The sequence below is a fragment of the Heteronotia binoei genome, chromosome 5 (assembly GCF_032191835.1).
Source record: "Heteronotia binoei isolate CCM8104 ecotype False Entrance Well chromosome 5, APGP_CSIRO_Hbin_v1, whole genome shotgun sequence".
NCBI lineage: Eukaryota > Metazoa > Chordata > Lepidosauria > Squamata > Gekkonidae > Heteronotia > Heteronotia binoei.
The window spans coordinates 36,217,506-36,234,273 of NC_083227.1; the positions used below are offsets into that span (position 1 = coordinate 36,217,506).

General features: G+C 42.7%; 1 protein-coding gene across 1 annotated transcript in view; it reads left to right on the forward strand.

Annotated features, from left to right (window-relative positions):
• Positions 1–9,887: 9,887 nt before the first annotated feature.
• Positions 9,888–16,768, forward strand: part of LOC132571943 (C-type lectin domain family 2 member D-related protein-like) — a 34,139-nt gene continuing 27,258 nt past the window's right edge. Inside the window, exons 1-2 of the mRNA XM_060238735.1 lie at positions 9,888–10,034; positions 10,778–10,905. Coding sequence (XP_060094718.1) covers positions 9,888–10,034; positions 10,778–10,905 — 275 coding nt within the window. The remainder of the gene's footprint in view (positions 10,035–10,777; positions 10,906–16,768) is intronic.

Consider the following 16,768-nt stretch of genomic DNA (forward strand, 5'->3'; position numbering starts at 1 on the left):
TTGGAACCAGCATGATCATTTATTTTTTTTCTCCTGTTTTTTTATTAAGACTGTTCACAAGCTGCCACTCCAGCCTGAGATACAGGCCAAGACTTAGGGATGCCAGCCTCCAGGTAGGACTGGGGGATCCTCTGGAATTACAGCATATCTCCAGAGTACAGAGATCAGTTCCCTTGGAGAAAATGGATGCTTTGAAGGCTAGACATTATACCTCACTGCGGTATCTGTCCTCCCCAGACTCCATCCCCAATCTCCAGGAGCTTCCCAACCTGAAAATCTGGCAACCTTTCCCCTGACCCCGTTGGTGGCCGCGGTGAACCTGGCAACCCTACCAAGACTGATAGTACCTTCCCAGCCATAATTACAAGGCAATAAAAATAATGATGCTGAAAACAGCTTCTATCAGTTAACACCATACCAGCATGGTGTAGTGGATAAAAGCAGTGGACTGATTTGGAGAACCAGGTTTGATTCCCCACTCCTCAATATGAAGCATGCTGGGTGATCTTGGGTCAGTCACAGTTCTCTCAGAATGCTCTCAGCCCCACCTGCCTCACAAGTTGCCTGTTGCATGGAGAGGAAGGGAAGGTTATTGTAAGCCGCTTTGACGGTTCAGAAAGGAAAAGGAAAGGTCCCCTGTGCGAGCACCAGTCGTTTCTGACTCTGGGGTGACGCTGCTTTCACAACGTTTTCATTGCAGACCTTTTTATGGGGTGGTTTGCTATTGCCTTCCCCGGTCATTACACTTTCCCCCCAGCAAGCTGGGTACTCATTTTCCCAACCTCAGAAGGATGGAAGGCTGAGTCAACCTCGAGCCGGCTAACTGAACCAGCTTCTTCTGGAATCGAACTCAGGTCATGAGCAGAGGGCTCTGACTGCAGTACTGCAGCTTTACCATTCTGCGCCACGGTGCTCTTAAGGTACAGAAAAGTGGGGTATAAAAACCAGCTCTTCATCATCACATAACATAAAATCAGGGCAAGAAATTAATTGTTAAAAAGTCTTCCATAGTAAGAATGGTTTTAAGAAGAGGGTGGGCAGAGCACTCTGAACGTTTCATTTAGACACTTAGCCCCCATTTTCTCTTTGAAGTAAATTACGATATCGGTCTCCCCTCCTGTCTTCACAACAACCTGGTGTGGCTGATCAGGCTGAGAGAAACTGTAGCCCCAGGTCACCTAGTGAGCTTCTATGACAGAGTGGAAATTCTAACCTGAGATTCAAAGCTTTGTGGTATGTAAAGTACTGGGGTCGATGCAGTAAGAGACCAGAGGCGGAGAGTGATTTCAGCAAGCTTTACTTCAGGAACACCAACACAGACTGAGCTCTATTCAAACCTCCCGCTCCTTTATACAATTCTTGCCCCCTTCTGATTGGACCTTAACTATGTACATGGATTGGCTATTTACAGAGGCCTAAGGGCCTATCAGGGTACAGTATGAGCCTAGATGTTGACTGGCTACTTATGTTTCAATCCTTCCCCTGATTGGGCACGCTTAGGCCTTCTCTGGAACCCTGGTGTGGAGTACAAGCTTGGCTTGTTCAGCTTCCCTCCAAAAGTAACAGTTCTCCATTTGAACCTAGGACACAACATGGTAGCAGCTGAGAAGGCCTGAAAATCATTAAACAAAGAAAAGCAGCCTTGTCGTTATGGATTCCCACAGCAGGGCATTCTCTGACAACCTCAGGACTGTAGACAGGAGAACTTTGAGATGAGATGATCCTCTGGGTACTTCAGTACTAATTAGGTCTGGTCTAGCACATTGTATTCATTGTCTTTGTTAATCAGAAACTGCACTACAAAACAATTTTTTAAAGTTGTTGTACACACCTCTAGGCTCTATGATGCTCTCCTGCACCATCAGTTCATAAGCATGAAGAGAGATAGAAGGTTTGCAAAGTCACCTATTTATGCTAAGAAGGAAGATAATATTTTTGGGAAACTTATAAAATGTCACAAGATAACTAAGATGAGAATGTAATTAACCTGTGAATTCTGAGCATTCTTGCTTGTTTTTCCTAATTAGGTCTGTCCTGGCCCATTCCCAACTAGGGTCTGCAATCCATTGAATTCATTGGTCTCCTGCCATCAGCATTTCCCAAGACTTCCACTCAGCTTCTTTGAGGGCAGTAATCTGGTTTCTCAAGTCAGTCAAGTCCACTTTCTTCTCCCACATTTTATCTTGCACAAATTTCTTCACAGTTGTCAGGTCTTTCTCCAAATCAGAATCAACCACCAGCAGACAGAATTCCAGCTTCAACTCTGCCTCAAAAAGGCTGCTATATGATCCCAGGTTTTAGCACAGATCTCCTCCCCCTTTGGCTGTGGGAAGAATAGAAATGTGGCTATGAACTCAAGTTTTTCATTCCTGCTTCTGTTTCCACATGTTCCTTGATGGATGAATTATCATTCATACCTTGTAAGGGAGCCATAGGAATAAGTCTGGAGCTAGAAAAAGAAAGAGCATGATGGATTTGTATTAAAATTAAGGACACTAATTCGGTGAGTCTCATACCCAAAGTCTATATCTTCAACTGTGACATAGTCATTTATTTGCTTGTTTACTTCATTTATAGACAAACTTTCTCACTGAGACTCAAAGTGCATTATAAAATTTTAAAATAATCAGCCAATAAATGATACAGTTCTGTAGGATCACAGAGCTAAAATCAATGAGAACAAAAAGGGGAAGGGGCTCTGTCCAAATCATTAGAACATAAGAGAAGCCATGTTGGATCAGGCCAGAGGCACATCCAGCCCAACACTCTGTGTTACACACTGGCCAAACCCAGGGGCCATCAGGTGGTCCACCAGTAGGGCCAGAACTCCAGAAGCCCTCCCACTCTTGCTCTCCCCCCAAAACAAAGTTTAATTCTGGGTATAAGCTTTACAAGTATCTGAAGAACTGTGCACGCACACAAAAGGTTATATTCAGAATTAAACGTTGGCTTTAAAGATGCCACTGGATTCAGACTTTGTTGTATTAAACCCTGTGCCATTCAAAAAAAACAATCATACTCCAGCTTCTTATTGAATGAGGTAATAATACGAAGAAATGTGTATATGCACATGAAAATTTGTACCCAAAGTATAACTTTCCTGGTCTTAAAGGTGCCATTGGACTCAGCCTTTGTTTGTCAGTTTTAACTGATTGACTTAAAGAAGTAAAATGGCCCAAGGAGGTGTTACAGCATAAGTCTGGCATATTTTATCCTTCATCAGAGACTGAAAGCTGCATATTACCTTTGGTTTTACAATCCCAAACAGTTTAAATCTGCCTTCACTGGTAATAATGGAGCAGATAAGAACTGGGAGAATGGTCAAGGGAGACAGGTGATAAAAGGGCTAACCATTAAGCCCAGGGAGATCAAAAGATTGATAGGTGATAGCTCTTGCTTAACATCCCCTCTTAAAGCATAAAGGGAGCTTCTGTCTGTTTCAAGGGTATAGAAATGGATTTTGCAGATAAGAAAGATATCCTTGAACTAGGGCTGGGAAGGAGCTGGGAGAAAGTTGTAACAAGGGGCACACAAAGCTGAAGGGTGCAGAATTAGTATATCATCACTAAAATAAACCTTGTATTGTTGTTATTCTTGTTATTTACATACAAAGATATGAATAATTTTATATTTAAATAAATAAATAAAATTTTATCTCAGGCGCAAAATTAGCTAGTTATGGCTCTGAGCTGGGAAAACAAAACAGGAATCCAATAGGTCTTTAAAATCTGACCGTATTTACTCCAGCTGAGCTTTTTGTGAGTCCGACTTCACTTCCTCAGATGCTATGAATGAAAGAAAATCATCTTCCTCATTTCCATGAAGAAAATTACAGATTGCAGTACACATTTACTGAAGAAAAGGATATTCTTTCTTTCATTGCATCTGAGGAAGTGATCTCCAACTCATGGAAGCTCATGCTGAAATAAACACTGTTCATTTTTAAGGTGCCACTGAACGTTTGCTGCATTTCACTACAGTAGACTAACATGGCTCCCCTTGGAACTACTGAACTGGGAGTTTGGGATGGTTTGTTAAGACCCCTGTTTATGAAAAAACATAGTTAACACTGATGTTAGTACAAGGAGCCACACAGCATTCAGATGTGTCAATTAAGTATTCCTTCTAGGAATGACAGTACCTTCCTACCATTTCAGAGAATTGGAGTGGTGGTTAGGGTTGACAACTCTGAGTCAGGAAATACTTGGAGGTTTTGGAGGGGGAGCCTGGGGAAAGAGGGATTTGGCAAAGGATGAGACCTCCGTGTAGTATAATGCCATAGAATCCACCCTCCAAATCAGCTATTTTCTCTAGAGGAACTCCTCACTGTCACTGGGAGATCACTTCTAATTAAGGGAGATTTCCAGGCCACATCTGGAGGTTGGCTACCCTAGTGGTGGTGAATGGACTTGATGCTTTGGTTGGCTCATGGTGAAACCTGGGATCCAATGACTTGTGAATACTGAAATTCTATGGCAAAATGCTTCTTGGCAAAATTTTCTTCTGGTAAATTTTGCAGGGATGATCATGTTTCAACTCTGCGATCTCTTTCAGGACAGATGACATGGCGCATACATAAGATCTGGGGGGTATTTTTTCATATTACCATGAGGCACAGAGGGATGGAGGCTCTCATCTTGTCCAAGATAATGGACAATCACTCTGTTCACACTTCCATCCGGGAATTCATATCCATATCGATGGAACATCACTTGCTCTCCATTTATCACTCTCTGAAAGTACATCTTTTGTATCAAAGGCTGCCTTCTTGGGCCCATGGGTCGTTTTTGGACCCACTGAGACTGGTCACACCTCCAGTCATCTTTTATACTGATATCTTTCAAAGCTATATAGAAACAGCTGTCCACATTTTGGATTACAAAGAGGAAGAGTTAGGGGTTCTTATAATTTCTGCTTTTTTCCCACAGTGAGGGGTTGCTCAAACTTCATCGTATATATTATGCTCTTTGTTCAGAAAATCTCCCTCACTTTCCCTACTTCAAGTAAATTAGAAGTACAAATTACCTCCTAGCATGGTACACAAAGTGATTTCTGCTTACTGGGTATGGTCACTTTTTTTGCACAGGAAAAGATCTTTCTCTGCAAGAAACAGCAGGCATTTTAGCACCCTCTCTAGGAGAAGCAGCTTGTACAAGATCATCATTTCACCAAAGGATGTTTACAGTGATACTTAATTTCAACTTATAAAAAAACCTGACAGGATAAAAAATCCATAGTTTCCTCTAGTTTGCAATCCTTTGCCTCTAAGGGAGAGAGAGAAAGAGAAGGACTAACTTCCTCTTCATTCAAATGCCTTTGGGGGGGCCTAAAAATAGTTACCTGAGTAAAGAATAGCTATATGAGTAAAATTTTGTCTTTCAAATAGATTTGTATGCTGCCAAAAATCCTCATATGTGGCACATTTTTAAAAATAGCGTGTGTGTAGGCACATTTTTAAAAAGCATGTTTGTGTCTGTCTGCACCTGGAAGTCATGTCGACCTCTGGTGACTGACCCCCACTGGGAGCCTGGAAGACATTCAGAGAGGTGGCTGAATACAGCCTACCACTGTCCTCTCAACAGAGTATTTCAAGGAAGTCTCCCATCCAAGTACCAACCACAATCCCCCCCCCCCCCCCCCCCGTTTAGCTTCAAAGATCTGACAAGATCAGGCTTGTCTGGGCTATCCAGGTTAGAGCCACATGTGGTGTATTAATAGAAATGTCTGAACTTACAATTTAACACATAAGTGTCACTTTCCATTTGTAGAAGGAAAGGGCATCTTTAATAATTTTTGTATAACGACTGCATAGCAAAATCAAGAGTTCCCAAATCAGCTGCAGTGATAGCTTCAGTGATCTAGTAATTAAACCAACTGGTGCAGGTAGCCCTAATCTTTGCCTGAATACAAGGAAGGTGGAATCCTACGGAACCCCATAGCACAAAGGCAAAGAGAGTAAGCAACTACTATCCAGCAACATTCCTGTTAGACTCAAGCAGGAATGCAACCATTCAGCTGTGGAACACCTCCTGTGCTGTTCCAGCAGAGCTTGGTAAACTGTGCTGCTGCAGCAGAGCTTGGTAAAACGCCCGTAACAGTCGGTAAAATTAAGCTGGAATATTTTGCTCTGTTGCTTCAGACCAACACGGCTGCCCACCTGGATGGGTCAGTAAAATTGTTGTTTCTTTAAATCTTTAAGTCCCTATGCCTCTTGGGAACTGTAGTTCCAAGTCAGGTGCTCCAAAGCAGCCTTTTCATAGGCTCAGAAAAGAGACATTTCCTGTAGCTTAGAGGCGGGAAATAGGAATGTATTATTCTTTTCCTGTCTTCCTTCTAATCCTTTATCGGCAAAGGAGACGCGTGAAATTAAGTTCTTTCCGTCCCAAGTTCCAAGATAATAGACCCTGTTCATTAAAACGAGCTGTACTATTCTGCATACCGAAGCTAGGTGAGTTTTAAAACCTCTGAACTTCTGTGCAGTAGAAATAAAATCAGTTCTTTTTGTGAGTTTGTTTTGAACTGTAAATGGGACACTTTCTGGTATCTAAGACTTAAACCACTCTAGTCTTGATCCAGAATACTTCCCCTCCCTGTTCTGGACGCATTTTGGGAAACGGGTTAATAAGTGCATATTATTTCTGTGTTTTGATTTCCAAAATATTGCTCTGAAGTGCCTTTAACTCATTACACTGTTTTTAGTGAAGCTGTTATTGTTTAATGCCATTCCAGCCCATAGTGTTCCAGAGGCATTTTGGCCCAGGACAAGTTAATAAGCACAAGATATTTCTGCATTTGTATTTCCAGAATATTGTTCTAGAGTGCCTTTAACACATACCACTTTTTCTTTTTTTTTTGTGGTGGTATTATTTGTTTAATGCCTGCTCCAGCCTGTTTTGTGGTGTTCCAGAGGTATCATAGCCTAGAAAGGGTTAATACGTGCATGATACTTCTGCATTTGGATTTTAAAAATATTGTTCTTGAGCAGCTGCATCCCACTGTTTTTTCAGGGCAGGCTAAAAGCCAGAATGGACATTAAAGAAACAATAATACCCCCAAAAACACTGGGATGCATCATGGACACTTGAGAACAATATTTTAGAAATGAAAATGTGAAACTCTCACCTTATTAACCCATTCCAGGCCAAAATGCCCCTGGAACATCCCAGAACAGGCATTCAACAAATAATAGTTTTGCAAAATACAGTGGGATGTGTTAAAGGCATCCCAGAACAAGATTTTGAATATCAAAATGGGGAACACTCATGCTTTTATTAACCTGGATGCCTCTGGAAAACCTGAAACAGGCAGGAATAGGTGTTAAAGAAATAATAGTACCACCCAAAATAGTGGGATGTATTAGAGGCACTCCAGAACAATATTTTGGAAATCTAAATGCAAAAATATCATGCACTTCTTATTAACCCACTCTGGGCCAAAATGTCTTTGGAACAGGCATTCAACAAATAATAGCATTGCTAAAAAACTGTGGGATGTGTTTAAGACACTCCAGAATAATATTTTGAAATTCAAAACATGGAAACATTAACCCTTTCTGGGCCCAACTGACTCTGGAAAGGATATTATCCACAGTTGAGTGGTTGCATTGCTACCTGAGTGCAGGTTTCAGGAGTGGTTCTGGGGTACTGTTGCTCACACTCTGCCTTTCTGCTATGGGGTTCCATAGGACTGCACCTTGATTGCATTAGTACTACATTCAGGTAGAGACTAGGGCTACCTGCACCATTTGGTTTAAGTACTAGATCACTTAGCTATAACTTAGCTGATTTCTCAGCCATAGTTAATTTTCATTACTGGTTTTAAATTTTAGTTAGTGGGCCTTAGATTTTATGAACTCTTGATTTTGCTAGGCAGTCACAATACAAAATAGAAAAGATGGCCTTTCCTTTCTAAGAATGAATAGCCTGTCTCCTAATATGCTACATATGTGGATTTTTGGTAGTATGCACATCTATTTGAAAGCCACAGGATTACTCAGGTAGCTATTCTTTATTCAGGTAACTTTTTTAAAAAAAGCAACACCCCCCCTTGGAAAACTTGAAAATTCTTGAATGAAGAGGGACTTAGTCATTTACTACCTCTATGTCCCTCAGAGGGAAAGGATTGCAAACTAGAGAAAGCTATGGATTTTTCTCCTGTCAATATTTTTTATAAGATTCAAGCAAATGCCATTGTAAATACCTTTTGGTGAAAGGATGACCTTGTACATTCTTCTCCTATAGAGGACGCTAAACTGCTTTGTATTTCTTGCAGAGAAAGGAAGATGAAAGAGACCACACCCATGTGAGCAAAAATCACTCTGTGCACTTGGCTAAGAGACAGCAAATTTGTACAGTTCTATATTACTAGAAGTCGGGAAAGCGAGGCAGATTTTTATGAACAATGAGTACAATATATATGATGAAGTCTGAGCAACTCTCTGTCCAGGAAGCAGCAGAAATACTAAGAAACCCTGATGTAAGTAAACTATCAACTCTTCCTGCTTGCAATCCAAAATGTGGGCAACTGTTTCTATATAGCTTTGAAGGACACCGGCATAAAAAAGAAGACTGGAGGTGTGACCAGTTTCAATGGGTCCATAAAGGAAGACATCTTTTGCCAAGAGGGCAACCTTTGATACGAAAGATGTACTTCCAGAGACTGATAAATGGAGAGCAAGTGATGTTCCACCGATATGGATATGAACTTCCGGATGGGAGTGTGAACAGAGTGATTGTCCATTATCTTGGACAAAATGAGAGACCCCAGCCCTCTGTGCCTCATAGTAATATGAAAAAATATCCCACCAGATCTTCTGTACGCACCATGCCATCTGTCCTGAAAGAGATTGCAGAGCAGAAATGTGATTGTCCCTGCAAAATTTACCAGAAGAAAATAGCAATGGGTAGTGCTTCACCTGGACATGTAAAAGTGATGCTTCCTAAGGACGTGCAGAAAATAAAAAACAAACTCAGATATGAGAAGAAAAAGAAGAAGAGACTCAGACATGATGATTTATATGCTGTGTATGAGCTTCACTATGCCCTGGAAGGGTTTATATGTCTATTCTCACTAATCCCTGAAATCTGTAATTCTGGCACTCCCAGAAATTATTCATATATTTGAAGAATATGTGGCGGCACAAAATGAAACTATGCTTCTTTCTTATGACACTACTTTTCAGCTTGGAGATTTCTATGTTTCCCCCCTAATTTTCCAATGTACATTTTTTGAGGAGAAGCCAGCAATACCACTGGCTATTTTGATTCATGACAAGCGCACCACAAACGTGCATGAGACTTTCTTTGCATTTATGGGGAAACATGTTCCTCAGATAAACAATGATTCTACAGTGATAGTCACGGACATGGAAACAGCTGTTATGCAAGGCATGCAAAAAGGTATTCCACACTGTTCATATGTCCTTTGCTGGAACCATATTATTAAAGATGTGGAAATCTGGATCTCAGAACATGAAGGAGGAAAAGCTGATAGGCTGGTTTACTCAAACAGCATTCTTCAGCTGTTGGATTGTAAGAGTGAAAAGGACTTTCTGGAATTGTTGGGAAAACTGAAAGTCAAGTGGACTGCTAGTTTTCTCTGTTACTTTGAGCAGAAGCTGCAGGAAGTTTTTTTGAGAAACAGTGGCAGATGGCTATTGGAAAAAAGAGGAATATATAAGGAAGCCAGCAGCGTCACAACATATGTATCGGAAAGTATGAACGCTGTGTTCAAAAGGCTGTGCAAAGAGAAAGAACAACACGTGGATGAAATGATTCTGGCTTTTTACTTTCTTCAGACTTACAACCTAAAGGAAATTTTGAGAGGAGTCTGTGATATTGGCAATTACCACCTATCAATGGAATTTGCTGGCAGAAAGTTAAGTCCCGATGACAGAGTTTCCAGCGCATTATATTCCTTTAGATGACATAGTGCAAGTTATAAAGCAAAGAAGGATGCAGACAGCTCAAGAAAAGTCTGAAGTACAAATAGCTGACCATAAATCAAAGACCATGGAAGGTCCAGCTCATGCAATGGTAAGTCAAAATTGCATATTTTTGCAAGTACAATAGAAAAAAACACTTAGAGATATTTCTATATATGAATAGTTGGCAGCCATGACTTCAGACACTGGGAATATGCACACAGGCATCTAGTCAATTTCACCTGTGCACAAAGACCAGTATACAGTCAGTTCCTATTGCAATCCTCATATCCTAGATCCCACAATATATTCCAATTCATAATACAAAGTCCGTAATGCCTTCAAGAGTGAGTTTGGATAAGAGAAATCCAAAAGCCGATGCTGAGACACATTTCGGTTATTTCCTTTGCATCCTTCATCAGACCAAACAGCTTAAAAATTGGAACCCAGAAATTTCTGTCATTTATGTATTGGGCATGCCTGATGCTGAAATGTGAAAGGAATACCAGAAGTGTATCTCAGCATCAGCTTTTGGATTTATCTTATCCAGACCCACTCTTGAAGGCAGTGCTTTTTTTTGTAGAAAAAGACCAGCAGGAACTCATTTGCATATTAGGCCACACCCCCTGGTACAAAGCCAGCCAGAACTGCGTTCCTGTATGTTCTTGCTCAAAAAAAGCCCTGCTTGAAGGCATTAAGGACCTTACACTATGATTTGGAATATATTGTGGAATGTATCAGCAGACTTACCAGGTCTGCTGATAAAAGGGCACAGAGCCTGGGAGTGGGGAAGGATCCATTCGTTGGTCTCTTTCCCATTCTATCTCTTACCTCTCTTCCTCACTGCTGTTTCAGATGAGGGGACTATCTGTGAAGACAGACACTACATTCTCTGAAGAAGAAGGAGCTCCTTTAGAGGAAGGGCAGAGAGCGCAGGTCCAGGAGCATGCCCAAGATGCCCTCTCCTATGGTAAGGATTCATTGTAGCTGGATGTGATTTGGGTACTTCATGAATCTGATGAGTGAGAAGTTCAGTCGGGGGGAAAAATACTTCTTCACACAACACAAAGTTAATTTGAGGCACTCAGTGTCCACTAACTGGTGCTTCTGAAAGGGGATCATATTAATTGTCTAATCCCTCACATTAATTAAAATCAGGGGTGGAATTCTAGGAGGAGCTCCTTTGCATATTAGGCCACACACCCCTGATGTAACCAATCCTCCAAGAGCTTACAAGGCTCTTTTTTGTAAGCTCTTGGAGAATTGGCTACATCAGGGGTGTGTAGCCTAATGCAAAGGAACTCCTCCTAGAATTCCACCCCTGATTAAAATATATCTCACCTTCCTTAAGAGGAACTCAGGGTAACTCACAAAAGGAAAAGTAGACAAACCACAGCAGAGCTATTCAACCTGGTGAATAAAGGAAGCCTCCAACTTCTGAGACAGCAGGGCTTTCTTCCAAGGGGATGACTGTCATCTGCCCTGGCTCTGATCTGGAGGGGAATTGTCTCCCTTATACTGCTTAGGATTGTGGGATTTGAACTTTACCATGAGCGTTTTCGCACTGACCTTAATCGGGAGCGACGTCCCTCTTCACCGCGCAGCGTCTGCGCGGATTTCGCACTAATTGCTCTGCAGAACCCGGAAGAGCCACAAAGTCCCGCGGCTTGCTCTGCAGAACCCGGAAGAGCCGCAAAGTCCCGCGGCTTTTGCGTTGCAAATGTAAACTGGTTTTCCAGAAGAATTTTTCTTTGGATTTCTTTTCTTCCCGATATAAGAATGATCATTTTCTCTGTGTGTCTACCAAAGAACAAAGGAATATAAGAGAGGCTGTGGTAGGGACAGGCAAAAGAGCTGGAGAGCTTCTCAGGAGGATCTCAGGAGAGGATTTCCTTCCCAAATGAGCTGACTGAGAGTGGGTAGCCGTCACATTTATGTGAAGGGAACAGGCAAGGAATAGCTGTGGAAGATTTTTACTTCACTTCTACGTAACTCCGCTGGGTAAGGAGGGAGGGAGGCCATCTGGGATCTGGAGGCTTGGAAGCTCTTTCTGGGCAAGAGTTAAGCTGTGGCTCTTAAGGGGAGAGCTGCCACTGGACATCATAATTCTGGGTTGGGAAATACTTGGAGATTTGGGGGTGGAACCTGGGGAGGGTGGGGTTTGGGGAGGGGAGGGACTTCAATGGGGTATAATTAGGGTTACCAGGTACTTCTGAGCCCCCAGCAGGAAACTTTGGGGGGCGTTCCAGGCAGGGGTGGGGACAGACTGAATGTGATGATGTCATACAGAAGTTATATCATCACATTGGGGACTGGCAGCTTGGATTGCAGGCACACACTACTCCCTGCTTCTTCGTATCATTTAAAGGGATCCTTTAAATGCTTTGGGGAAGAAGTAGAGGCACCCACACCTTTCCCTCCTACAAGATTTAAAGGGCCCTCCAAATTATTGGTGGGCCATGTGCTCTCCACCAATCAGCTGAAGGGCCCTTTAAATCTTGCAGGAGAGGGGTGGCCACTGGCAGTTGGACTTGGGGGCGGGGCTTCCCTACCAGTCAGTGGGCGGGCAGATTGGAGCCCCCAGAACTGGGGGAACCTCTGTCAGGCCCTGGAGGATCAAAGACTGGGGAGGAAGGTGGGAAAAAAGACCTGCACCAAAAGCTGTAAAAGCTCACAGCTGTAATTACTAAACCAATAAATACAAGTGAACAATACAAAAAATTAGTATTTGTTTTCTCAGTTCACAGCTGTAATTATTAAACCAATAAATACAATTTATGAACAATACAAAAATATTAGTCTGGCAGCAAGGTCTACTAGACATAGTTTTCTTGCTGTGGAAGCCAGCTGGGTGATTTTAGACCAGTCACAGACTTTCAGCCTAACTTGCCTCACAGGATTGTTGTTCAGATCAAATGGGGGGGAGAGGAGAATGATGTAAGCTGCTTTGCCCTCCCCACTGTGAAGAAAGACTGTCCTTTTCCTATGTAGAGGTTGCAGGGAGGGGGAAGGTGATGGAAGCTGAAGTTAGAGGGGCAGATAAAGGGAAAGAGATAGGGTTGCCAACACCAGGTTAGGAAATTCCTGGAGATTTAAGGGGTGGGACCTAGAGATGGTGGGGTTTGAGGAGGGGTGGGACCTCAGACAGGTACAATGCCATTTCCTCCTGGAGAACCATTGTTGCCAATCTCCAGGTGAGAGCTGGAGATCACTCAGAATTATAACTGCTCTCCAGGTGGCAGAGATCAGCTCGCCTTGAGATGGTGGGGGGAAGTGAATGCTTTCACTTGGGTGAGTGGGAAGGGGCGGGCACTCACCAAGAGCCTCTTTCTAGAACCCATTGTATTTTTCTCCACAGTGGGTCTTATCCCTAATTGGTTACCTTATCCCTTGTTGGCCGCCTTATCCCTAGTTGCTCACCTTGTACTTAATCAGACCATCATTCTCTTGTCTACTCAGACTGGCAGAGGCTCTTCAGGGTCTCAGACAGAGTTCTTTCACATCACCTAATGCCAGATCCTTTTAACTGGAAATGCCAAGGATTGAACCTGGGAATTTTGGCATATCAGACACATGATCTCCCACTGAGCCTTGGCTCCTCTCATTTTGTTTTAATCTGCCTTTTAGTCTGGCAGTATTGTATAGTCAGACTGGCAGCAGCTCTTCCTGGGACTTACCACCTGCTATCTGGCCCTTTTATGGAGGTGCTGGGGATTGAATCTAGAACCTTCAGATACTCTCCCAGTGCTCCTCTGCCCTTTACTGGTCCAATGGTTTTTAAAAAAAATATATATATATAAGAAGTCAGGATCTGTTTGAAATTTTGGAAACAACTTGGATAATTCCATCTAGGGTACTAAATTCACTCACCCACAGAGGGCCTTAGCTTCTCCATGTTGCCAATGGGACGAACAAAACCCGCCAATAATGTCAAGATCTAGTGCCCCTGTAATGGGACTAGCACACACCCCTGCCAAAAGACCTCATTTAACCCAAGGCCACAGGAATCCCGAAGACAGATTTAAAAAAACAAAACAAAAAACTCACAGACCTATAATTTATTCCTTGTTCTTTTCTCTCCTGTTTTAAAGAACTACGTCCCATTGAAACAGGAATCTGAGTCTGTAATTTCAGAAGCTTCGGAGTTGGCAATTCTGCTCTTTTACAGCCCAGGGGAATCTGTTCTCTGAAGCAGTTCCCTTCTTCCATGCTTATGGGTCACTCTGGGTCACACTTGTGCTTGTCGCTCCAAACAGCCTTTGCCCTCTTGGTGTTGACATCCCTCTGTCATTTAAGGCCTCACTAGCCTTGGCGAAGGCTGCAAAAGACAGATTTAGCCCTTCCAGCTTGTCCTTAACCTGCTTAGCCCCCCCCCGGCCCGGCCCAGCTCCATCCTATGATGATTTTTACAGCTTCAATTTCAGTTTGCTGGTGTTCTTGGGAGGTGGTTCAAACAAGTCAGAACTGACAGAGCCACAGGTGTTGGATGGAACTAAAGCTCAGATGCTGGGAGGTCTACATTTCAGCCAGGAGCCCAATTCCCCCCCACACACACACTGGTCTGAGGATTAGAAGAGGGAGGCCCAGGCTGCAGAAACCCAGGTATGCAATTGCTAATGACTTGAGGTGTGTGTAGGGTTGCCAGGTCTTCCCTGGCCACGAGTGGGGGAGAGGGTTATCATCGCCAGGTACAAGTTGGGGAAACTCCTGGAGATTTGGGGGTGGAGTCTGGGAAGACAGGGACCTCAATACAGTATAATGCCATAGAGTCCACCCTGCAAAGCATCCATTTTCTCCAAGAGAACTGATCCCTGTAGACTGGAGAGAAGCTGTAATTCTGGGGTATCTCTAGGTCCCACCTGGAGGCTGGTAGGTGAATCTGTGGAGTGTGTGAATGTGTGGGGAGGAAAGTCTAGCTTGTTTCTTGAGGCATGTGAACCATGAGTCATCAGAAGTTTGCTATTTATCAGGATGGGGCCTTATTTTCCACAACTTTCTTATGAGAACTTCAGCAGCGTAGCAACTAGAAGACAACCACAAATCAGGATGTCCCGAGTTCAGGTTTTGTAGGGCTGCCAGCTCAAGGGAGTGAAATTCCTGGAGGTTTGGTGTGGAACCTGATGAGAGTAGCATTTAGGGAGGTGTCTCAGCAGGATATACCCACCTTCTGAAACTGCCATTATCTCCAGGTGAACTGACCTCTGGCGATCAGTTGCAATTCCGGGAGATTACTGGACCCCACCTGGAGATTGGCAACCTTATCTGTGTTATGTATCTTCCTCAGGCAAGGCACTTTTTTCAGCCTTCCTCCCCAACGTGGGGATAGTAATCCTATAAGAGGTACCTTACAAAGCCATTGTAAGCACTGCAGTAAGAAAATGTATGTTAAAATGTTTCAAACATTAAAAACCCACACCCTGTACCGCTGCTATCTGTTGTTACATTTGAATGTAATGTATTAAAATATTTGCACACACAGCCCAATAGCTGAGGAAGCAGAGGGACCTCAAAATGTGTCTGTGAAGTCCCTCTGTAAGGCCAATGCCACATCCCTCTTGAAAGGGATTCTTTGGGGGGTAGTAGCGTATGGTTAAAAAGAGCCCCATGGTGCAGAGTGGTAAAGCTGCAGTACTGCAGTCCTAAGCTCTGCTCACGACCTGAGTTTGATCTTGGTGGAAGCTGGGTTCAGGTAGCCGGCTCAAGGTTGACTCAGCCTTCCATCCTTCCAAGGTCGGAAAAAGGAGTACCCAGCTTGCAGGAGGAAACTGTAGATGACTGGGGAAGGCAATGGCAAACCACAACAAAAAAGTCTGCCGTGAAAACGTTGTGAAAGTAATGTCACCCCAGAGTCGAAAACGACTGGTGCTTGCACAGGGGACTACCTTTACCTTTTAGCACGTGGTTGGGAGCAGTGTTCCCTCTAAGCTCAGTTACACAAACTGATTTTCTCCCAAAATTCTCTTATATGCTCCATAAAGAAACGTGAATTTGCAAAATGATCTCTAGTGCCTCTTCCTTTCTGAATCCAGCCTGAACATCTGGCATTTCTCGTTCCATATATGGTTCCAGTTTTACAATTTTGAGCATCACTTTGCATGATAAATTAATGCAATAGTCCAATAGTTGCTACAGTTTTTGACAGCTCCTCTTTTGGAATTGGGATGTAAATTGAATGTCTGTCATCTGTCGGCCATTAGTTTGTTTTCCATATTTGCTGGCACAATGTTGTTAAGATCTGATGGACTCTGTTTCTGTGGCTTGGAATAGCTCTATTGATGCTCTATCTACTCCTTGTGATTTATTTCTCCCAATTGCTCTCAGTGCAGCTTTTACTTTACCGTATAAAACTGTAGGTTCTTCATTTAAAAAAAAATATTGGAAGGAATCTGATATCCTTTCATCTCTTTTGCATAGTTTTTCACATTTTGTTCACATCTTTTCTTTATTTTCTCCTGTTCATATAATGCATTTCTGTGTTGATCTTTCAGCATTCCTAGCCATGCTTTAAATTTTACTTCTGTTTACTTGGATCTTGCATAACATACATTTTGTTCTTCCTATTTTGTTGATCTCTTCTGTTTCTTTACACTGATTATCACAGTAGTTCTTTTTGACGTTACATGCAAGTCATTGGAACACTGCATTTAGACTTCTGATTCTATTTCTGTCATCTTTTATTTTTGGTTCACATCTATCTTTAGCAGTTTTAAGAGTTACATCAGTCATCCGTAAGAACATAAGAAGAGCCCTGCTGGATCAGTCCATCTAGTCCAGCATACTAAGAACATAAGAACATAAGAGAAGCCATGTTGGATCAGGCCAATGGCCCATCCAGTCCAACACTCT